At 35.6% G+C, this 25698-nt stretch overlaps 1 protein-coding gene across 1 annotated transcript; it reads right to left on the bottom strand.

Annotated features, from left to right (window-relative positions):
• Positions 1–557: 557 nt before the first annotated feature.
• Positions 558–20972, bottom strand: LOC102605246 (ADP-ribosylation factor GTPase-activating protein AGD2-like). The gene is made up of 19 exons (XM_006360805.2): positions 20736–20972; positions 20531–20607; positions 19807–19907; positions 16987–17057; positions 13587–13649; positions 13198–13242; positions 12982–13047; positions 11949–11996; positions 11756–11851; positions 11633–11674; positions 6401–6616; positions 6062–6190; positions 4974–5186; positions 4294–4377; positions 3946–4218; positions 3512–3615; positions 2997–3102; positions 2237–2679; positions 558–1012 (listed from the first exon to the last, which is right to left on the bottom strand). Exons 1-19 carry the CDS (start codon positions 20787–20789, stop codon positions 898–900), a joined length of 2346 nt encoding a protein of 781 aa, XP_006360867.1. The 5' UTR covers positions 20790–20972; the 3' UTR covers positions 558–897.
• Positions 20973–25698: the final 4726 nt, after the last annotated feature.

Here is a 25698-nt window from a genome sequence, read left to right on the forward strand (position 1 = left end):
TCCTCGTAGCCCCTATCTCCACCACCCTACTACCACCCCAAACTTCCATAGTATTTGTCTACATTATATATAAAAAAAATTTAATTTTTTTTTTTTGTTTACATGCTAAACACAAGAAAAATAAGTAAAAAAACCCACTTATTTTTCTGAAAAACTTTTCCTTTGTACCAAACACACCCTTAATTAGAAATCTCATATTCGTACCTTAGGAATGAATATAATCATGGTACTAATAGGAGAGCTTTTCCTTACCCGACACAAATCCAGATTAGTCGAGGTTCTAGAGTGAATACTGGACACCGAGTGAGAAAGTAAAAATAAAAATGTGTATATGGCTAACATTTGGATGAACTCAAGGAACCAAGCATCTCAGTCTTGTAACACCAAAATATGTAGACTTGCAGAATGAAAATTCATATAACTGCTGAACTTGTTTGGGACTAAGGTGTAGTTATTATTTTATCGACTCTAAAGTTAGATCCCCCATGCGCCAATTCTGTCCCTTTGAAAATAAAAAGAAATAAAAACAAGAAAGGCAAAAAGACCAAGTTAACAACTTACTAGGAAACAACTCCAATAACTTTCTTGATCAATAAATCAGAATATGCAGATTTGCTACACCTGATCATTAAAACTTCTACAAATCTATCCATAACATTACAGTGGTTGATTAAAAAATTATGAATGCCAAAGTATTTGTAGAACTGTGCACTGATTCTTCATTCTTTCAGGACCTTCACACATCATCAAGGAAAATCGGAGAGAGGGAAAGGGGGAGAGGCGAATTGAGTTTCAACGCGTTAAAGGAGAGATGGTAAGCATTATAGAACAGCATGCTTTACAAAATGAAGAAGATGGAAGCTTATAGAGCTACCAGTTAAAAGCACCTGCCCCATTTCACTCACTCTTAGTAAGCAGGAGAAATAACTCCTCATCTTTGATTGCACCCATCTCCATGGCCCTATCAAGGGCGCTGAGTCCACCATAATCCTTGATTGACGCACGAGCACCTCTGAACACATACAAAGAGGAAAAACATAAGAGACTCGAAAAAAAAGAGTTGATGTTGCGTTTACAAAGCATAGGCTCAACATGAATCCCTTTGAAATTGGAAGCCACGAGTACTTTCAGTAACAAAAGAGAGCTAGTAGAGAACGTAAAATCAGAAACTTGGAGGAAAACTAGGCAATGGATGTAAGGAAAGCTTATTTCACAGCTACTGACTGATGCCCACAAGAAATCTTGAAGCAGTCCTGCCAATAAAGAGTTCACCAATACCAGCTGAATCATGTTTCGCAATCCAACCAACTGTAGTTAGTTGTGAAGAGAAAGAAGTAACTATTGGATGAGATCAAAGGCTGACTGTTGAGGAATTGTTCCAGAGGCTACTACTGGATGTATCAAGGGATGAAAACTCCTGGTTGTGATGTAAAGTAACTATTGGGATGATATCACCAATGAAAGCTAAAGGGACTTGTAAATATTAACAAGCTATCTTGGATATCTTTGCCTACAAATTAACATATGCATGTGGGACTCCAATTTGGTTTGCTGAAGTGGAGTGCTTAGACCTTGTAGCCTCAAGTACATGATAAACTGGAAAATATGTCTAATACCATGAAGTGATCCTTCTCTTCGGCATAAACTGAGCATTATCACCGAAAGACAAGGGTAGATGGAAATCTAACAACCAGAATTTTGCCTAATCTAACCTTCAAATAATGGTATCCATCCTTAAAACCAAAGGAATGTTCATTATTTATGTCAAGAGGCCAGAAAGTTATATACATATAGTTATAACCTAAAACTTGCATGCTTATTAGCTGTCTGTATCCTATCACCTGCATCTGTTGTTTTATTCACACAGACACTTATCCTAGAAAAGAACTATAGATCTAAATGCAGAGATAATGTAAGCAAATTAAATACTGGGAAAACCTTTTTTTTTTATGACCCTGGTGATACTTGCAACCTTCCACCAGCAACAAGTACAAGGTGACTCTATCCACCAAGATTGGTAGGACAGATGGGATGAAATCACCTAGTGTTTTTTGTCTCTGTTGGGATTTGAACTTGAGAACTCATGGTTCTCAACCATTTCATTGACCACTAGGCCACACCCTTGGGTGCTTAAATACTGAGATAACTAATAGAAAGATATGTCGCTGAGCGGTCAGACTATTAAATTGCCTACAAATCATGCTGCATAAAATTGATTCTGAATTAAATATATCACCTTCTAAGCAAAAATTTAGCCAAGTGGTGTCTTCCATTGCCAATGCAATGTTGTAGAGGAGTCCTTCCATGAAAATCACGCCTATTTATATCTGAACCAAATTGCAGCAGAAGTTCAAGCATCACTGGAGTTTCCCCATTGCAGGCTAGATGTAACAAAGAACAGCCTTGAAGGCAAAGCTTGATTCCCTGACAGGCTGCTGGGTTTTGATGTTTCTTTTGGGAATCCTGAAGGCCTAGTTTTGAATCATTTTCATGAATTTCATGGTACATTGTAGCACCCTCGACCTCATCATAGGTAGTGTTGATTATATTCACATCTGACACTACAATAATTCGGTACACGTCCTTCACGTTATTACTCCTGACTGCTTCCCAAATGAGGGTGGCACGATTGCTGTAAGGTGCAAAAGCTTCTTTATTCACAACCTGTTTTTCAACATACTGGATAACATGAAGCAAGTTAATATTGCATATATTCACACGAGCTTTGCAGGTATTCTCAATTCATAGAAATTTCCTCACAGCAACTTAAAACCAAACTTCTTTAAATAGTTCTTTCACAGTAACTGGGAAGACACACTGTTTCTCCATTGGACCTCCATTACTAATGAAACAACAGACAAATGATCATGAGATTCTCTTTGTAGAATTCCATGGAAAAACAAGAAGACCGAGTTGATGGATGATCAAGCTTAGCACAAGGGATAAAATGCATAACATGGAGAAGGAAAGCCCTTAAAACATGCAAGAAAGTATACCTTTGCCAAAATATACTTCTCCTTTTCATGAAAGGCATCTTTGGGGCTTGGCTTGGAAGCAGATTGAATAGCATCAACATTTGTTAATCTGAATGAATTAATCATTCAACATGAGCTAACACCAACAAAACATAATTTATAAAAATATTTGAGCTAAATGCATGTTATATCATCATGGCACGTGGGAACATTATCTATCCGACAATGTGTACTGGATAGATAAGCTGACCCAGATAGAATGTCAAATTATAATGGAAAAATAGACTGTATATTAACTAGTTCAATTGAAGAATGAATAGAAGCGTGGACATAATCCTGGGAACTGTAAAGTTGGAATTTTGTGATCTTTGATATCTCTCAACATTTCGTCTTTTCTTGGCTGGGGGAGGACCTTTCACATTAAATCTGAACCCAAATATCAATAAACATACAAGATCTATAGAAATTTATACCCATGCAAGAATGACTTTCTAGTATATATCAACTAAGGGTACATACCCGTCACTTGGAAGTGAAGCAGCTCCTCCCACACCGAGTTACAATAAGAATTACCCAATGTGCGGAATAGATCCAAGATGGTAGGCTCCCAAACCCTGACATCTAATGTTATGGACCTTACCTGCAAATGATAAGTATCTCAAATATCAATCAACTCAACAGGCCCATAGATTTTTCATTTTGTTATTTTCTGGGGGCAGCAACTGAAAACAAGTTATACTTCAAAATACATTTCCAAAAAAAGATCCAATAGCTACTAACCTTCCAGAACGAATCGTGTGTTGTCATGAAAGTAATGAAAATACTCATATTCTGAAATATAAATGCATGTGGACCAGTACAAAATTGAACAAACACCGTGAACTAAATGGAATTAATCTTTTTTTTTTGAACAAGGCAGATGTTTGTAGACAAGAGGAACAAAGAAATTTCAACATGGATAAAGATATACCTTTGAGATATGAACACCAAGGTTCCGATGAATGCCCGAGCATTCTATACAAATTAGGATGCCAAGATTTAGAGAAGCCCAATCAGGCTCTGAAGCACCACAGTCAGAGCACTTGTCATTTCCAGGAACTTCTCTGAGAATCTTAGAAACAGAATCAGGCTGATTGACTCTTACAGAAGCTAGGGCATTTTCATCATTAACAGACCCTTGAACATTCAAAGAACCAGCATAGGTATTGTTGCTACTATCAATGTCATTTTTACTAGCATCAAACTGCAAAGACAAGACGATGCTCAAGGTGACTTTAGAAAATCATTTTCTACAGAAAACTAGATTTCAAGGTTCAACCTTCTGTAGATGAGAATTCAGAAGGGACGCAATTACTCCGGTGATTTTATTCATCCAGTCAACTCGTTCAGCTTCACTTTCAGCCTGCCAGTGGAAAATAAAGGGAAATCGTTATATATGGTGGATCAGCCCTTGCTAAAGTGTCGTCAAATCTGGTAACACATTAGTCCAACTGCAAAAGAGTTTGTGCTGTTTGTGGTTCTTTCTGCTGAAGCAAATAAAGAAGCCAATTGTGACTATTGTTCAGCACATTGATTCCTAACAAAATGTCAAAGCACAAGACTAGATAAACACACAGTTGCCATTACTTTTATTAGCGAGATGAAGTCTAAAATAAAACATACGGTGCAAAAGCTTAGAAAATGATAAACTGTAACAAACTGAGTAAAAGAGAAGTAGCCAAATGAAACAATAACAATATATCAAGTCAAACACTTCTTGATACTAGCTTACTATGTCATTTCTTCCTTCCATTAAAATTTAAATGGATCCAATGCATCAAAGCAATAGTATACCAAGAAATTCAAACTTCTATTGTAGACAAGAAAAGAAGATCACACTAAAACAGTTCAAAACATTAGGTAACTCTTAAATCATTCTTCTTTGAGATGTTCTTCCCTTCTAGACTTGATATATCAATTTAAGCACTGAGTACAAAGATTGACTATTCTATACTTTACCTGCAATGTATAAGATTTTAATGGTGAAATAATTCTGAAGCAAAGCCTCAGGTCTGTGTCCTCCGCATCCAGTTTTATTGTAGAAGTATGAAGATCAACAGTACGACAACCTAAATTTTCTTCTCCAGTGGATGACGACCTGTACTTTGTCCGAAATCTGCCAAATACACTACTATGGTTATCAACACCAGAAGGGTGAGATGATGGGGAGCCCTGGCAATAAGATAAAAAATAAATGGAGTAAGCAAAAGAGTGTCCTGGAAACACTTTCATCCCTAAAATACTCTAGCACTGTGTAAGTCAAAATCCATCAGAGTTGAGAAAAGCATACTTTTTACACTAAATAGAAGTGCTTTCCAAAGTGCTCGGAAGTACCATAAAGTACTTTTAGTTTGTATAACTTTGTGTCAAATTTCCTTTCAAAAAGTTCAAGTTTAGAGCTGTAAAGTACTTCACAGTTTTGAATAGAGAGGTTACTACAGAACAAAAGAATCAGGTGCCAGATTTTTCAAATACCATTTTTCCAAAAGACAACTTTCCCCTGCTATGATGCTATGTCGGTGAAATCAAACAATACTCTCTCGAGTGAGCTGGCAAAGGATGCCTTATAGATGGTCATGTAGCATGCCAATGATACCCATCTATATCAGCAAATATAGACATACTTCAGTTGTTCTCTCTCATCAAAGTAAATTCATGTTGACTTGCCAATTGTCCACAAACATTAGCTTTTGAAATACATAATATAGTTGGCAACAATCAGAAGTTCATGTAGAAGTAAACCTACTCATGAAGATGTCCGAGAAAGTCGAAGAATCAGCAACTTCATATGCCTGCCCTTTAGATTTTTCTCCCACATCACTCCAAATGATTATACTTCACAAATCTACTTTATTATACTAATCATTACACTTGAGATGAATTAATCAAACTTGACTTTCATGTAAATAGACATACAGAAATTAAATTAAACAAGCAGGGATTTATTCACATTAGGTGTCTGCGGAAAACATTGAAAAAAAGAAGTCTGAAGCAAAATAGAGGCATGACAATGACTAATGCAGGAAGGTGAAAATAATTAACCATACCATCTGTGCACCCTTGATCCTGTAATAGTACAAATTGCCAAGACTGTCAAGTACAAAGAACCGTCTCTTCCAATCTGCCCTCAAACTAGAAGATCTTTTCAAAAGATATCCCTGCTTAATTGTTTGAACCTGGAAGAATGTACAAAAAACATCCAAACTTACATCTAACATCTGGAAAAAATTTATCAAGGAAATCAGGAGATATTTCAGGTGTTCCTATATTTAAACAAGTGCTATATCTATTGTAGAGATCTCAACCCCAAGATAGACAGATAGCAGACAGAATATCATTGTTATAATACTTTTTTCTAACATGTTAACGCTTGTTATATTACATACCGCTCCTTCTGCACTGGACTGCATAATTGCTTCTATATTTTTGTCTGAATTCATACCAACACCATTTGAGGCTATAGAACTAGTTGAAGTACCAAGGTTACTGGATCCCCGCAAATGATTCAGCTCAGCTTGTGTCCTGAACTCTTGGATTCTTTTGGCAAGTTTATCTTGTTCTATGCTGGCCTGTTCCTTCGACTGCTGGGCATATGTCAAAACCTGATTTATGGAGTTGATATTAGCACCAAAAATATGCAAAAAGAAGAAAGATATCAAACACAAACTCAAATTTCTAATCAATGTCATTAATCAAAATTAATCAAGCAAGCTGCAAAAATCACCCATTTTATGCTTATAAATGCAGCAAAAAAAGTAATGCAAGAGAGACTGATCTGAAAGTTATGAGTAAAGGTGGAAAATGAGAGAGCTGGGTAACATACTAACATTTGTGTGAATTGAAGAAGGTTAGGTAGACAAATGGATCATGGCCAACCTATCCAATGCTGGTTAACCATGGCTTAGACCATAATTGGCCGAGTAACCTGTCGTGAGTCATGACCCAACTCATTCAAAATTCATCCTAAATAAGCTTCCACCAATATACACATATTTCTGAACAGTCATCTATATATACTCAGGTTATGTCCTTAAACTGAGGTACTAGTAAAGTATCTTTTATACCAGAGACCATGCATTTTCTCCTTCAAGAAACTTTGCAGTGATTGAATTGGAAGAAAAAAGAAGGGGCAAAAGAAGTGAGAAAAGCACAGTAAATAAACATCAAATCCCCAGCCAGCCCAATGCTCACATAAGCTCGACTTCGTCAACTTTGGCGAGGAAGGTTAATCACCCAAGAAAGGGTCAAGATTGACATCATTAGTAATCAGCACGTGAGCAACTCTCTCTCTCTCAGTATGAAGGTAATGTATTTTCTAAAATAAAATAGACATCTCCCTCATCAAAAAAAATTTAAAAGTAAAAATAACTATTGCCGTCTCCCCGATCTTTTGGTGACAACTTCTAAATGAGGCAGTAGTATCTTCTTTTTTTTTTTTTGGTAAATTTGTATTCTTCAAAACTAGGACGTGCTGACCATCTTCAAAACCACAATTACAGATTTCCTATTAAATCTACATTTTGATCTACATCCACTATACACAATCGTTTACACCAAAAAAGTAAATATACTAAACAATTCCATTTTACTTTGTGGATAGAATTGGATCAATCGTTCTATCAAAAAAAAAAAGAATTGGATCTATCTTCAAAACATCTTCCATTTCTTCCCTTCCACACAGGCCATCATACACATGATGGAATTAACTTCCACCACCTCTTCTGAATCTTGCTTCCCCCTCTTCTGATCCAGCAGCTGAGCGTGTCAGATGTGTGTTGTGGCATGGTCCAACTAGAGCTGATGATGTTAAGAAAAAGTTCCCGGAGTTGTGCTATAAGCTTGCAGTGTAGAAATATGTGGCTATTTGTCTCCCCTGTCAGGTTGCATAGAAAACATCTAGGAACTAGTGGCATGCCTTTCTTCCGAAGAACTTCTTGAGTTAGGCAAGCTCTTTTGATCACTAGCCAAGTGGAACATTTCAGTTTTGTAGGAATCAAACCTCTCCCACCTCCAGACCCCTTTTATCACTCTCTTGTATGCACCTGTGACCTTTCAATCCTTGTGTTTCCAAATGACCCTATCTGGTGCATTTGCGTCAAGGTTATCCACTTCTCAATCATTCAGTAGCCTTCTGAAAAAGAGATCCCACCCTTGTGCAGACCAACATTCACATACCCTGATGTCAGGATTGATACAAATTGAATTGAGAAGAGATCTGGAAATGATTCACTCAGAGGAGTTCGATCAATCCAACCATCTCTACAAAACTTGAACTCGTTGTCATTTCCCACTTTGAGAATCAGATTTTCTTCCATTAAGTTCTGATACTTCTCCACACTCCCATCCATAAGGGTTTGTGACTAAGGTTGGCAACGGACCGGGTACGGGACCACCGGACTGGTATTTCCCGGTCCAGTGATCCCAAACCCGGTCCATTGTCAGCCTTACCCAGAGCTCTTCTTCCTTTGCTCAACATTACAGTATTCCATTTCACCAGGTAATTACCCTTGCCTTCTTTACCCCCTTGCCACAGGATGTTTCTAGTAAGTCTGTCCAGCTTTTTGATAACTTCTGAAGGCATTGAGAAAAAAGACATAACATAAGTAGGGAGGGAATCCAAGACAGTGTTAATCAGAATCTACCATCTAGCCAACTTCTTTTCTGCTTTCTCCGGGATCCCATCCCATATCTCCAGTGTTTTCTGTTTGCTCCCTGAGGGCATACCCAAGTATGTGGTTGGTGGTCCCTCAATTTTGCACCCCAAGATATTTGCCAGTCTTAGAATCTGGAGTACATCTTTGAACGGAATCAGACTGTTTTTCCCCCAGTTGACCTTTAGGCCTGATACTGCTTCAGGAAGAATCAAGATCAATCTGATATAGTTCAGTTGCTTTGCCTCTGGTTCACACATGATAAAAGTATCATCTGCATATAATAGGTACTGATCTCTTTTCCACCCCATCCCCTAGTATTGTCTCCTATATGAAAACCTCTGATCCATCTACGTTGTGTAGCTATTCTCATCATACTATCAAAACCTTCCATTGCTACAAGGTCCCCTTGTCTCGGTACTCTTTCTAAAGGAAAATAACCAACTGGTTCTCATTTAATAGGACTGAGAATCTCACTATCTTGATGCACACTTCTATCCATTTCAACCATTTACTGCCAAAGTCCATTTGTTTCAAAATGTTTAGTAAGAAGGACCAGTTAAGATTTCTGGATGTCCAACTTACATAGTAGACCTGCAGTTCCATCTTCAATAAATACATTCACTAGGTATCAAAGCAGCATCCATTATTTGTCTCTCGCTTGCAAAGGCCATCTGATTTTTATTAACCAATTTGCTCACCACCTTCTTAAGCCTTTCTGCCAGTAGCTTAGCAATGATCCTGTACACACATCCTGTAAGACTGATTGGCCTATAATCCTTCAGCTCTGAGGCTCCAACCTTTTTAGGGATTAGAGGTATGAAAGTTGCATTGGAACTCTTTCCAAAGTTCTGATTTGAGTGGACAAATGATAAGAGTGTTGATTATGTCTCCCTTCAGTACCTCCCAAAAAGTCTGAAAGAAGATCATTGGAAAGCCATCTGGACCAGGTGGCTTCTCCATAGCACACATTCTAATACTTTCCTATATTTCATCCTCTTCAAAAGGTCTTTGGAGCCAGGTCTGTTCTTCCTCAGAAATCACAGTAACATTCAGTATATTAAGATCAGGCCTCCATTTTTCAGACTCTTTGTATAAGTTCATGTAAAAATTCTGAAATGCCTCATTGATCAAGACAGGATCCTTCACCATGACTCTTTCCACATGAAGTTGTTCCATAGAGTTGAACCTCCTGTGTGAAGTTGCAATTCTATGGAAGAACTTTGTGTTTTTGTCACCATGTTTCAGCCATGGTATCCTGGACCTTTCTTTCCAAGTTATCTCCTCATTCTTGGCTACCTCATCAAATTCCATGGCCAGATTTGTCTTTTGAAGAACTTCAGCATCAGTAAGAACTCTGTGTTCTTATGTGCTTTCCCAGCTTGCTATATGGTTCAAAATGCCTTCTTTTCTCTGTTTCTGGTTACCTTTGTGATCCCTGCTCCATTCTTTCAGCTTAGCCTTTAGCACTTCATCTTTTTAGCTAGTATGAAGCCTGCTCTTCCTTCCTCTTCCTTCAACACTGAAAGAATTCCACCACTCCTTTACTTTATCTTTGAACCCTCCACTTCCAGCCACCACGATTCAAATTTGAAGTCAGATTTCTTCCATTCCCAATCCCCACATATCAAAGCATATGATTGTGATCTGAAGTTTAACTTTAGTAGCACATCTTCCTTGATCTGAGAACCCCCCCACCCACCCCACCCAATTGTGCGCAATGTAGGAACCTATCAATCCTTGAGGTAGTTTTGTGGTTTTCCCCTCTCCTACAAGTATATGATTCCCCAAATAAAGGAGGATCAATCAGCTCCAATTGTACCACTAAGTCTCGTACAGTTTGTTCTTTCTGAGGTAAATCTGGTGGCATTAAAGTCATCTACACTATCCATGGCCCAGCATACCTGCTTCTAATGGCTAACAATTCCTCCCATAGTGTCTTCCTGATCACTCTATTACAATCTGCATAGACTGCAGTAATGTGCCACACTGCCACCTGAAATCCTCATTTACCCCCGTGAACTTCCGAGTAATACTTTGATCACCAACCTCCATCATTTCTCCTGTCCACACCCTTTCATCCTAGAGGACTACAATTCCCCCACGGCTCCCTATTGCCTCTTTAAGAAATTCTCCCATCCATCTGTTATCCCATATACTCTGTAGTCTGTATCACTCCATCAATTGGCCCTTCTAGTTTTGTTTCAACTAGAATACAAATATTGGCATCCTGTGATGTAGTAGTTTCCTGACAATGCCCCTCTAACCACCCCCATTTATCCCCCTCACATTCCATGATATTAATTTCACTTTCATTAATTTGTTAAGGCTAGAAATTAATTTCATGATAATGAGGCAGCAGTATCTTAATAGTAAGCAAGCACAAAACCAAGAAGCGCTTAAGAGCTATGAGTGAGCTATTTTATGCAAAGATCAATCTCCCTAAATGTAATTTACACACATTCCAACCAGGAACCAGGAAAACAATGAAAGATTCTCAAGAAAGAAGTAACTAGTAAGAAACAAGAATAAAATCGCAGTATGAGAGGACCAGTAGTCTGTCTGTCATAATCCATACAAACAGTGTGTTTGTTCATGAAGCCATTGGAGGGTATGAAGAAGATATTTTGTGGAATTGTCTAACTGATTGATTCAGCTCCACAGAGCTCTATTTATACATATACAAGAAGCATCTTTGCATTAACCAACTAACTACTTTCTAACAATTAATCATGCCAGCTGGACTAATTAAATTACACTTTAATCCATTCAGCTCAGTTAACTAACTAATCAGCATAGCCTAACTGTATTTTCAACTAGCTGATTTTTTACAAATCTATCTTTAACTAGCATTTCAATACTGTCAAACCCAAAATGAACAAATGGCAGCATGATGATACTACCTCTTTCCAGTCAGTAGCTAGTCAATCACAATATAAGGAAAAAAATAACTCATATGATGGGTACCTGATGGATGAATGGCTCCATCTGGCTCAATAAGTCATGACCCTTACATTCAACAAGTATTAAATTTGTTAGTTTAATGACGGAAACATAACTGCATCGTAGAGAAGATAAAGAATATCATACCAGCTTGAAGTATCTCAGATGTGCATCCATAATAGCACTAAAGGATTCTAAGAACTCGTACTTCTTTTTGGCTTCAACATTTGTGATACCATTTACCTGAAATCCTTGAGGCGACAAGGCTATAAATTAGAACCTCGAGGCAAGAATGCTTGCTAAAAAGTGTAGAAAAGATTCTTGTATCCATTATACATACAAGATTGAAACGGCTTCTCTCAAAAGTGGACTTTGAGTTATGAAGCTCCTGTCACAGAAAAAGCTGTAAAATTCCAATTCCCAGTTTTGACTCTTAATTACTTCAAATGTTTTCCTTGACAGATAAGCACTGATTTAAAACAGAGGGAATACAGAAAGTTGGACATACTTCACAAAAACCTGAATAGGATATTGTTAGCATCAAAACAGAACGATATATAAGTTAAATGCTTCAACATTAATTCATCACAATTTGTTTCCTGGACTTGGGAGCAATGTCTATATATGTAGAAGCTCTGAGACATGCTTCAGGAAAAAGCCTCTACCAATAAGTGGCCTCGGCGAGCTTCACCCGAACATGTATCAACATTCTTTCTTTTGTGAAGGTCATTTTACAGCAACCCGAGAACACACAGAGACACAAAAGGAGGGAAGATGTGTTTTACCAAAAGCATGAGGTTGAGTTTCTTCTTTTTTTTTTGAAATAGAGCATGAGCTTGAGTTATTTATCCTTTCCCTAATCTAATATCCTGCCTATAAAATTATTGGTAGCAATATGGATGATGCTCTTCACCTAAAGCATGGCAGAAATGAGTTTCTCATCCTGTCCCTTGTTATACCTACACAATTTCTATAAAATAAAAAAATGGTAGTACTATGGAAGATGTGGTTGGACAAGGGTATTTATCCGTGATAAGTTCATGAGGATGAATTCTCTTACAAGTTCCTCCCAAAGCAACACCTTTCACCTCTATTTATTTTTTCCTCAAGGAAAACAAGCATGTAAATGATTCCTTAGAGGGGTCCTATAAGAAAAGACCTAAAGCCAACCAAGATTTTGAGATTCTTTAGGACATAATTTTATTTGGACACATAATTATCAGGATACCAATAACTTTTGGTTGGTAATTTTTGCAACATTTATCAGTTTGTGTTAGGTTACACCTCATCAAGTTAGGCAGAGAGAGAGAGAGAGATACACATATGAGGATGAACAATCCACAAAGACAACCTTTTTCAGAGAAAGGGCTTACTTCTTCAAGTTCAGTAACAACTTCATCCCGTGCATTCTTCTTCAGAGAAGAAAACCTTTCACGTGCCTGGCAGTTTTTAGCAACTCAGGAGTGAAATTAATAACAAAAAGAACTGGAAGTGTTATCTTCCAAAATGAACAGAATTTTGCACATGAAATCTGCTTAGCATTTAAAAAAGCAGCTTTCCACCTGTTACTATTGAGACATCTCCATTACCTGGTCATAAGTGGATGCAGCTTTATCAAACCGGCGACGAGATTCCTGCAAAATTAGAGACGAGTCATCAGACACATTGACATCAAAGTACAAACCCTTGTATATCAAAATCCACTCAGAGGCATCCATTTGACAGAATTACAGCTCAAGTTAGGCTGGCCACCAAGTATAGTGGATTGGTGTTCTGTAGGGAGCTATGCTTTGTTGTAGGTTCTCTACCATTTGGTATTCAACTTGTATATTGGGTTTTCCCATTATTTATAAAATTGCTTACCTTATCAAAAAAAAAAAAAAACAGCTCCCTAATTCTATGAATGCAAACATAGAGAAAGCTTAATCTAGATTTCCACAACAATATTGAAAATTGAAATAATGCCAAATTTGATCACCTTTACATCCCGCAAATCAACAGACAAAAACTGGCTCACACGATCCACCAGCACATGTTCTACCTGCAAAAGGTATAACTTGCCTTACTTTTTCAAAGAATTATATCAGAATAAACATTGATATAAAATGGAGCGACATAATCAGACAAGCTTAGCACATCCAACTACAGAAGGTACCGAAACAACTTTGTTTTGCGATCCCAGCGAAAACTCCTAATGGCTTGTTCTAAAATTGCAAGTCCAAGTTTTCTACTTGTATGTCTCCACTTCAACGGCATTTAAATGAAACAAAATTAATGAACATCTCAGAAGTATCAATTTGGTTAGTTAACAAGTTTGTGATAATACAAAAACTTAATCGTGTATAAGGTTGGTGTAATTAAAACAACAGAAAGATTTTTGGATACCCGACACACGTGTGGAGGGAGGATATGATGTAAATTTTTGGATACCAGCTTTGAGCTGATGATTGATATACAAATGTTACCTTTATCAAAAAAAAAAAAACAGAAAGATTGGTGTTTGATGAGAATGATTGTGGTTCCACTTAGCGCAAAGTTGCTATGCCCATGGAGCTGAAGAGAGCGATTTACAGAACTTTGTTTTTCTAAGTAAAATTGGATTTTCTTTTTTAATTCTCACAATTCTACTGACATTTTCCATATTTCTTTTTTAAAAAAAATAAGTGATGGCATATTACTTACAAAGCACAACCAAGTAGGTGCTAAATGTATGCAAACAAGAAAACTGATCATTTCCTCTTTTTTCCTTTGTTGGAAGACAATTCAATCCGTCAGAACATCTATAGCATCCACAGGTTTTAAATTACACCAAAGTTAATACTTAAAAGAGTACACGTTTGGACTTCGGACAGTGAAGAGCCTCAAATATCACCTGGACTTCAGCCAGTGTAGAGTCTTGGATCTTCAGTCAGAGCACCTATTATTTATCTCTGCACATTACCTGCCAAATTCATGCTGAACTCCATATCTTTTTTTTGTTTTTGAAATAGGTAACTTTGTATTATATCGCAAAACAGTACATGGGTTGTACCATTATATACAGATGTCTCCTTTTCCACTTGTTTCAGTCTATATTGAGTCTAAAACATCAATTACTGATACAGTGTCATTGGAGTATACTTGATTACACCAAAAACATAACAATAAATGCAGTTTAACTTGACTTTCTGGACATCATTCTCTATGCTCTCAAAACACCTAGAATTCCTTTCTTTCCAAATAGTCCACTATATACTAGCAGGGATAATTCTCCATTTGTTTCTGTCCTTTGCATTCACCTCTGCTGCCTCCCAACTCTTCAAAGCCTCTGAGACCTTCCTGGGAATGGTCCAGGAGATGCCTTTGAGATTCAAACAAATCCTCCATAGTTGTTGGGTATACTTGCAGTGTAGGAACAAATGGTTCATTGTCTCTAATGCCTCCCCACAAAGAAAACAACTAGAGCATAAGGTTATCCCTCTTTTCTTCAAGTTATCTTGAGTCTGAGCAGCTTCTTTGGCCAATAACCATATGAAGCATGAGATTTTATGAGGTATTCTGCTTCTCCATATTTGTTTCCATGGCCAACTGTATGTTTGTTGGTTTGTCTGATCCATCAACTTGTAGGCTGAGTCAACTTTGAATTCCCCTCTGCTATTTCCCTTCCACCACATAACATCTTCCCCTGTTTGTAGCCCATTAAAAGCTTCCACAGTGTTGAGAAATTCCGCCACTCTTGCTATTTCCCAGTCATTGAATTGTCTTCTAAAATTGAAGCTCCACCCCTGATTTGTCCATAACTCTGCTATAGTATTGTGTTGTCCCAGAACTATATTGTATACGTCAGGGAAAAGTACTTCCAGGTTTACCTTTTCATGCCACTCATCTTTCCAGAAGATTGTCTTGCTTCCATCTACAACTTTGATCCTTGCATTACTCTTAACTTCATCCCACATGTCTTGGACTCCATATCTTCTGAGGTGTTTATGAGCAAGCACTCCTTACTCTCCAACAGAATGGGTCTTAGGCATTACCAGAACACCAAATGAATTTAGAAATCTATTCCACCATTCAATGGTATGGATACAAAAAGAGACCATTAGGATATTCCAACTCTCTTTCACAATTGTGACACGTGTTACAATGACATGCCATTTTCCAGATTATTCTGAGAGATACAAGCTTGCAATCCATCCAAAACGAACAACTTTAAGGACTGCTATGATTTTCTAGGGCATTTTCCAAGACCACTGAGTTGGGCATTTTCCAATATTCAAGAATGTGTAATAGAAGGCCTCCGCTGAAGATTTCTCTTTTATCACATTTCATCAGAGAACCTTTTTTTTTCTTTGAAACTGGTAGCATGTATTCCCCATTAAGGGTATGTTGGCCACCTCCAAAAGTATGATTACAAGAAGTTAATTACAAAACTCCTAAAAGTCCACTATCTGTACTTCATCATCTATACATTGTTCTTTATACCAAAAACATAGAGAGGTAGCACAATTCCATTTGATCTGCCTTCAAAACTCCTTTCATATCTCTCTTTCCATATATTCCACCATATGCATGCTGGTACAATTTTCCACCACTTTGTTGACTTATGCTCACTCCCCTTCTGATCCAGCGGCTCAGTAAGTTTGCAGTGTGTTCTGGCATTGTCCAATTCTCCCTAGTCATAGAAATGAAGATTGCCCAAATTTGGGATGTTACCTTTCAGTGAAGTAATATGTGAGTGTTAGTTTCAGTAACCTCCAAGCATAGAGGCATTTAGATGCTATTTGGATTTTCCTCTTCTTAAGTGCTTCATGAGTTAGACATGCCTTTCTCGCTACAACCATGAAAAACATTTCACCTTTGTTGGTGCCATTCTTTTCCATGTAGCTTTCGAGGGGCCTTTTTTTTTTTTAAACCGGTAACTGTAGCTTTCCAGGGACCTTTGTAACTTCTTTTTCACCATGTTCTATGATAATGGCCAGTTATTCCCCCAGTCCCTAACAATTCCTCATGAATCTAATATTCCAGCTATTAGTAGATTTGCACTGACCTATGGTTACTTCAGGATATGAGACAAAGTTGTATAGACCTGGTAATTCCTCAAGGGTGTACGACTCTACGTCTCAGCCATGCATCCTACCAGAATCTTATCTATTATCATCCACCTTGAATTGTTTTCAGTATGGAATTCATCCCATCAATGACTTATCTACATTCATGATCTCGCTCCATGAGTTGTTGACACAGGTTTAGTGCATCGAAAATAACTATTATGGGTGTATTAAAGTAAATAAAACAGAACAGTGTGCCATACACAGAGCAATAGGCTTTTATAGAAGAGTACAAAGTTTCTAACAAAAGGCTAAGTGTAAACTATAGTGATTTACAATACATCCACTTACTTGGGAACGGATAAGTTCTTTGTATGTAGCAAGCTCACGCAATGCAGAGATAAACTTCATTATGATTGGACCTGACATACGGATGCATTTAAGAGTGATACATAATCTTATTGTTTGATACAAGTAATGATAAGCTTCACAATGTAAGCATGGAGACAACATTAGCATATTACATTAGGCAACCATACTTTGGAAATATAAATGCAGTAAATAAGAGACCAACTGCCCATATCACCTCCATCAAGTGACAACAGAACTGCAGCTTGAAATTTCACATCAGCATGCATATTTTGCAAATAGAACTACAATCTCATCGATTTATGATATTTTTTAACCAAGGCTTCATGGAATTATTTTATTGATCAAGTTGAAGTTTTCATTGATAATAACAAGGTCAACATGGCCGTATACAAGAGGTATACCAAAAAAGGAGAGACCTACAAAATATGGTCCTCACCAACAGCCACCCAATCCTCTACACATTCAGGAACTACATGGGTGCACCAAAGGAAAATAAGGGCTCGGAGTGTACTCCTCAATTAAGCAAAGTTCATCTCCACTCCTACAAAAGATCTACTATTTTTCTCTCTCCAAATGACCCACATTAAAGCTAGAGGACAAGGCTTCATGGAATTATGATATACAAACAATTGAAGACAGAACTTAGTAAGACAAACAAGCAATGGGGGATTTATTAGAATGAACTATCACTGCATAGTGGGTTCGGCCTAGACCACATAATTTTTTTAGTTAACCCTTGATGTACTTTGATGTTATGTAGCCCCATGAATTAGCCCAAGAAGTTTAGAATTGGCTTACGAATTATTTCTTAAGCGTAGTCGCTCTTACTTTGACAAGTTATATGTATGTACATGTAACATTGTATGGGATATACAAATTGAAAATTTGGAATTGTGATATATTAAGGAATTACTATAATGACGTGTCACAATGGTTAAGTTTGGACTTTAGGCAACAAACTATATGGACTTTGATGACGGATTGAGCAAATAAAAGAAGTTTAATGTGATGAATGACTGGCGTCTTGAATAGCTTATTAAGAAGACTTGGTTTGGTGTCTAGAATGCAGCATTGCTGCACCTCCCTGATGACAATATGCATTTGGTGATTTTTATTTATTTTTTTATGACAAGGGAAACCCGCAGCCGCTACCCTTTGGGTGTGCATAGGGTAAAATCCCCGCTTCTATGCAATAGCTCGCAAACTTTTGAGATTTAAAGTACATTTATGAATCCAAGCCTCGAAGTAGGTGGTATAGGCGGCAGCTTATTGGGTCTTTAAAATGTGGTATATAGTGAATTTTAAGCAATAACCAAACTGATCCTATGCTCTAAAATGGGTTGCCAAATTTTGAGATTTAAAGTGATGAATGAGTATAATAAAGTGGAGCAAAATTCATGTAGTAATGTCAACGGATGATGAGAAAGGATTCCAAAAAAGCAATTGCTTTACACTATATGAAAGAAGAGAAACCTATGGGTCTGCTTTTGCTATAGCCACGTGAGATAAGGCTTGGGCTGGTGGAGAGATTTTCCTACTAGTTTAGAATCCTGAATCACCAACAGTTCACTATTAGCTCTTGTTTAAGGTACCTATGTGTTCTCTTTGACTACTATTTTAGATATGGACATCAATATTTAGGATTTTAAATGAAGTATTTTTGTTTAGATCATGATATTACGACACGAGTTGGATTTATTCGAAGGATTTGAAGTCAGAAATACATGGATTGAGCCCTAAAACCTCAAATTAGTAACTTGAGCATTTGATCCACTTTAAGGATTTCGATTAGAGAACTAATTATATATTTGGATTTAGAAAGTTATGGGTAATCTGAAAACATATTTGGTCCATCAATTTGACCGCACAATGGATGGCTTTGACTTTGTCCAAGACTCAATTTGGAGAGATGAATCAAATGGATATGTTTTATATTGATAGGAGGCATTTAACGGAGTTCAGCACGATAATGAGTTGAGAAGCTATGTGGTTAGCTTGTTAATTAAGGTAAGAGAAGACCTTAACCCCCGATTGCTCATTTCCCCTAACTAACATGTCAAATAGTTTGACCTTGCTTAATATGATTTGAAAACATGTTTAACTACCATTCCATGACATACCAACAAGCAGTCTACAGAAATACAAGTCATGTAAACCTCATCCAATCATCTATATAACTTGGCACGTCTTGAACACTTCCATCCCATACCACACCCATAAAGAGGGACAACAAAAAATAAACCAGTGAGAGGGACAAAGAGAAACAAATATGTGCTTCTCAGAGACATATCATGGAGATTTTCAACAACATGAAAGGCTTTACAATGTCGCCTGCCTTTCAACGTTACCTTCTCAACAACATCCATATAAGAGCACTAGCTGACAACTTTCAGGTTTTAAGTATCTAGCCTGACCTCAATATTGACTCAGCAGCTCCCTAGAAGACCGAGAGATTATTCATTAAGCAATTAAGAAAGCTGTGAATTCCTTTAGGGAACACGCCACCTTAGAGAAGAAGAACATTTATATGAGAATTCCAAACTTAATGCCACCTTTGGGGTGTCTAAGTTTTGTTTGATAGAAATACAATTGTTACCTTCCTCAAAAAAAAAAAAAATCCAAACTTAGTGTGATCTTCGAGGTGATCATTTATATGAGAATTCCAAAATCCAGCATTAACATTGAAAAGAATAAAAAAAACACCTTCTTCAACAGGCATGATGCACTTATTGACAATTGCAAATAAAATTAGCAAAAATGAGAACTTTGTAATAGTTTGAATGAGTAAAACCAACTAACCTCCTAGGGACACACTGAGAGGATCGTCTAGACCACCACCAAATGCCTCTAATGATTCGGCAAACATGATGTCTCCATTCTGTGATTCTCCAAGAACTTCCCTGAAATAACCAAGTATCAAGAATAGCATCTACCTAAACCAATAAATTCAGATGAAGAAACCAAAACTTTCAAACAGAACAAGAGAATGAGATATTTTGCAGAACAACAAATTGGCAACAGCATAGAAAGGGGAAGAACGAGTCACGTGTCAGTGAGAGAGAGATATGAATGATCATTGACTATAAACTTATAGCTTTTAGAGAACCTCTAATTTGCCATGAAAGACAAATTAGTTAGTATTAAAACAAAATGGGCCTATAGAGAGCACTGCAGAATGCACCCAAGGGTGTGGCCTCGAAGTCAATGAAGTGAGATTGAGATCCATGAGGTCAGCTTCAAACCCCAACAAAGACCAAACAAAAAAAATACTAGGTGATTTCTTCCCGCCCGTTCTTGGTGGGAGGTGGCAGGTCTATCCTAAAATTAGTCGAGGTGCGTGCAATTTGGTCCGACATTACAGTTATCAAAAAAAAAGAAGAGCAGAATTCATATAGCCAACTACATTAATTTGGATTGAAATGTAGTTAAATGCACTAAAGATTCCACCTTTTTAATTCATTAGAGGTAATTACAGTAAAGAGAAGCTATTACACCAAATAAAATGATAAAATTGAGTACTCACATATACTTCTTACATCCTTTATACAGCTTTTGACATCGATCTCTAAGGTCATCTGTAGTCTGTTCAAGCCCCCTCACCTACAAAGCAACAAATTTTATTTCAAAAACAAAAATTGATGCAAAATTCCTCAAACACAAAAACCCAGAAAGCAATTTTTCAAAAAGATTCAAAATAAAAATGAAAAGGGGATCAGAAGAAAAGTTACTTGTTTCTGGAACATAGGAGAATCCTCCAGCTTAATAAACGCAGCCATTGACATATTTCTCTTTCGTTTTTTTTCTCAATTTTTTTTTTTTTGGTATAGAATCAGAATGAATATCTCTCTGATTCTTACTATACTTTCCCAAATGAAGAAGAAGAGAAGTTTTGAATCAGTTCTTCATAGTGGCAAATAGGTAGAGCCACTCTGTATATTATTCATTCTTGAGGGTAAAATGTGTATATGTGAGCTGTTGGAGGACCATATTTTATTTCACAATTGTGAGTTGTAACTATTTTATTTGGTAAGAAACTCGTCCCTTATGTTAGGTGGCTATAATATTTTGTTACAATCTATCGTTGTTATGTTAGAATAAAAAGTTTAGACGAGTTCTTGCTACGCCACATGATGGTAGGATAGCTTGGGGAGTGATTTTAGATTTAGAGAGGGCTAAATTTGAATGGGTCATAAAGTACTTATGCGATTTCGATAGGAAAATAAGTTATTTTTAAAAAATTTCTTTTCTAGTATTTAGTAATTAAATAAAAATATTATTCTAAAAGTATTTATATATTATAATTTAATAAAGGGGTAGGGGCTATGTTATGGCTGGATGGGTGTATTGAAGGGTTAAGATGAGACAATAGGTGTAAAATATTAATTGTGACTAGGGGGACTAGGGGTGGTTAATGGTCAATTTGGTTTGATTTTTTTGTATAATCGATTCAAGTTATCAAGTTGATTTGTAAACACGTTAAATTAATAGTCAAACATGGAGGAAATTGAAAAGCGTATGACAGTTATTTCTCCTACTTTTAATAGGGGAATCAATTTTAAGAAATTCTTCTTTTTTTTTTTAGAGAAATATTTTCTAAAATATTTGATCAACCAAATATGTGGAAACTGAAAAAAATCATTCACATAAAATACACCATCAATTTTATCCTTTTTCATTACGATTTGAATGTGTTATTAAAAAATCATGTTTAGAACAAGTTATGCAGATTCAACTGTTTCTTGCTTAAGTTACTAACTTAATTCCAAGAGAATTGGAATCAACTATGTAAATTATCACCAAAATTTAAATTATTCATAAACATTAAAAAAACGACATATAATAAGTTAAATTTATTTTGAATATACACTTTAATTTTTTTAATTTTCCCAAAACTTAATTAAGTCATCTAAACTACATTAGGCAAAATTATATAATGTTGGATTTAACGGAAAGAGTCAAATATATTCTTGAACTAGTCAAAGTAAGTTATTTTTTTATTCAAATGTACTCTCATCGTTATGTTTTTTTAGCTAAACAAATGTCCTCCATCCATCAAAACGGCCTAATAATATCCTTCTTATTAGCAGTTGCTCTATAACAAAGAAAAATAGTCGAATTTTGCATTGAAGTATTGGAAATAGAGCAATGTTGCTCTTAATTTAAAGTTCGAGACAAATGTTCTTAGTTATAAAGAGTTGAGATTAATTTGACTATTTCAAATGACAATTTTTATATAATGTCAATTTCATGTTTTACATAAAGTTTAATTATTTGCATTGATTTTTCAACTAAATACTTATTGTTTCCTTTCAAACTATTATACAGGCCTCAACTTAAATTGAGATGACTTAAAGTTACGATAACTAATATAAAGTATTCAAGTATAACTGAATTTGATTTTTTTTATCATATCACTCTTATTAGTAAAACAATTTCAATACTATTATTAATATAAAAAAATAATTTTAGAAAATTATGTAAGAAAAAGTACGTAAAATCATGTTTAGAAATAAAAACTCACTCCTAGAAGAATCGAAAATAAAAAATATTTATACTACTTATTATCTTATATGTTATTTTATGTCTCACATATTCACCCACCACCATCACCATCCCTGGCCAAAGATTTTTTTTTTAAAAAAGACCGAATCATTTCAAATAATTTAAAGATATATTTAGGCTTTTCTCCAAGATTTAAATTAAATTAAAATCTCTATAATGTTGGATTTAATGTGAATCCTGCCACATGTTTTCTTGATCAATTTTTTCCACACATTGTAGTGTCCTTGACTACTAAGTAATAGCTACCACCAAGCTCAGAAGCAACAAAAAAAAAATTAATATGGTATCATCTCGTGGTCAATAGATTAGTTGAGAATTATGTCTTAGATTTCAGTAGAGACAAAAAAAAGAGAAATATTATTTTTTTGGTTTCATTTTATATGAGTTACTTTGACTCGACATGGAGTTTAAGAAAAAAAGGAAGACTTTTGAAAGTTGTGCTATAAAATAAGTGATAGATATTTGTGTGGTTGTAAATCACTTCAATAAAAGTAAAATTGTCATTTTAAAGTTAAATTGTTACTTGATATAAAAATATGTCATACTTTTTTGGACTGACTGAAAAGGAAAGTAAGTCATATAAACTGGGACGGAAAGAGTAACTATTTCTTTCGATTTGGCCAAGTTTGACATAGATGTTTATTTCTCATATTGTCACTCAGCTAATAATTATTTATCTCAAAAAAGTTATATTTCTCCTTAATTCAATTTTTCTTCAATAATTAGTTAAGTGATCATATGATAAATTAACGTGTGGACATAGTTATTTGGTACGCGGAGATAAGATGTATCTCGTAGAACTAATCGAAGTCTTAATTAGATAAAATTATCTATACATATGCTAGTGAAGGTAGCATAAACTATATATAATGATGGGAAATAATGTATTTCACGTGAAATTAATTGAGGTATGCGCGAAAATGAGTTTGGATATTTTCAATTATAAAAAGGACGAATAGAAAACTACTCATACTATGAAACACGTGGAATATAATAACATCAATATTCAATTGGATTATTTGTTGTCTTATTTCCACGTGTTACTCGTTCACTGGAGCTAAAGTCATATGAACACAAATAGTATTTAATTTAATTACTAATCTAATCTCAGTGATTAAAGAACTACATAAGACAGCACACCAGGCATGACTTAGCATTAATGTGAATGTAGTATATAAGCAAAGTCAACGTTCAAACCCTTGTTTGTCCATAATATAAGTTTAATAAATTTGGAAAGTTGTTCGGTTAAGAACTTATTGTTTAAAAGATGACGGTGCAAAAGTTGCGTGGACATACGAGGAGAGGAGTGATTAGATTAGGAATGAAAACATACGAGACAAGGATAAGAGTGACTTAAGTGGTCACCAAGACGAGGAAGCGAGTTGAGATGATTGGAGAATGTGAAGAGGTCCTAGTGAGGAGGTGAGAGAGGTTGGTGATGGTAGGTTCGAGGAGGGGTAGAGGTAGGTTGAAGAAAAATTGGGGAGAAGTGATTAGACAAAATATGATGCATTTTCAACTCAATCGGGACATAATCCTAAATAAGAGGATCCGAAGATTGTGAATCAGGGTAGAAGGATAATAGTTAATCGAGCATGTCTCGCTATCCTGCGGGGTGGGCTTAGGATAGTTTGACGCCTCATATATACTTGTTTCTCCCTTAGTACCAACAATAATAGCAATATGAATAAGATTTGCATATACTTTATCCTCTACAGATCTCACCTTATTAGACTACACTGAACATGTTGTTGTTGTTAGACTCAATTAGATGGTAGTAATCAAAAGATGCATTGAATTTGAAGCTCTGGACACTCCAATTGAGAAATTTGCGACGACCAGTGTTTTGAAACTCGATACTTATTGCTTCCTTTCAAACTATTATACCGACCTTAACTTAAATTTGGGATGACTTAAAGTTACAATAACTAATACTATAAAGTATTCATGTATAACTGAATTTGATCTCTTTTATCATATCACTCTTAGGTTAGTAAAACAATTTCAATATTATTATTAATATAAAAAATTAATTTTAGAAAATTATGTAAGAAAAAGTACGTAAAATCATGTTTAGAAATAAAAACTCACTCCTACGGAATCGAAAATAAAAAATATTTATACTACTTATTATCTTAGATGTTATTTTATGTCTCACATATTCACTCACCACCATCACCATCCCTGGCCAAAGAAATTTTTCCAAAAAAAGACTGAATCATTTCAAATAATTTAAAGATATATTTTGACTTTTCTCCTAGATTTAAATCTCTATAATGTTGGATTTAATGTGAATCCTGCCACATGTTCTCTTGCTCAATTTTTCCACACATTGTAGTGTCCTTGACTACTAAGTAATAACTACCACCAAACTCAGAAGCAACAAAAAAAAAAAAAAAATATGGTATCATTTCGTGATCAATAGGGTAGTTGAGAATTATGTCTTAGATTTCAGTAGAGACAAAAAAAAGAGAAATATTATCTTTTTCGTTTCATTTTATATGAGTTACTTTGACTCGACATGGAGTTTAAGAAAGAAAGGAAAACTTTTGAAAGTTGTGGTCTAAAATAAGTGATAAATATTTGTGTAGTATATCACTTTATTGTAAAATTGTCATTTTAAAGTTAAATTGTTACTTAATATAGAAATATGTCACTTTTTTTGGACTGACTGAAAAGGAAAGTAAGTCATATAAATTGGGACAGAAAGAGTAACTATTTCTTTCGATTTGGCCAAGTCATGGTTGACATAGATGTTTATTTCTCATATTGTCACTCAACTAATAATTATTTATCTAAAAAAAAATTACATTTCTCCTTAATTCAAATTTTCTGCAATAATGAAAGTGATTTCATGAGATAATAACTACTCCTATTAGTTAAGTGATCATATGATAAATCATCGTGTGGACATAGTTATTTGATACGGAGAGATAAGATGTATCTCGTAGAACTAATCGAAATCTTAATTAGATAAAATTATCTATACATATGCTAGTGAAGGTAGCATAAACTATATATAATGATGGGAAATAATGTATTTCACGTGAAACTAATTGAGGTATGCGTGAAGATACGTTTGGACATTTTCAATTATAAAAAGGACAAATAGAAAACTACTCATATTAT

This window comes from Solanum tuberosum, unplaced genomic scaffold (genome assembly GCF_000226075.1).
Source record: "Solanum tuberosum cultivar DM 1-3 516 R44 unplaced genomic scaffold, SolTub_3.0 scf00330, whole genome shotgun sequence".
Classification (NCBI taxonomy): Eukaryota; Viridiplantae; Streptophyta; class Magnoliopsida; order Solanales; family Solanaceae; genus Solanum; species Solanum tuberosum.

What these genes read in the sequence shown, in the direction of transcription:
- LOC102605246 (XM_006360805.2), bottom strand. Translation starts at nt 20,789, where the DNA reads ATGTCAATGGCTGCGTTTATTAAGCTGGAGGATTCTCCTATGTTCCAG. An exon ending in TGGAGCCATTCATCCATCAG is followed by an intron (nt 6,617 to 11,632) that starts GTACCCATCATA and finishes TCCATAAATCAG; the next exon opens with GTTTTGACATATGCCCAGCA. An exon ending in TCGGTGTGGGAGGAGCTGCT is followed by an intron (nt 3,103 to 3,511) that starts TCACTTCCAAGT and finishes TAGCTCATGTTG; the next exon opens with AATGATTAATTCATTCAGAT.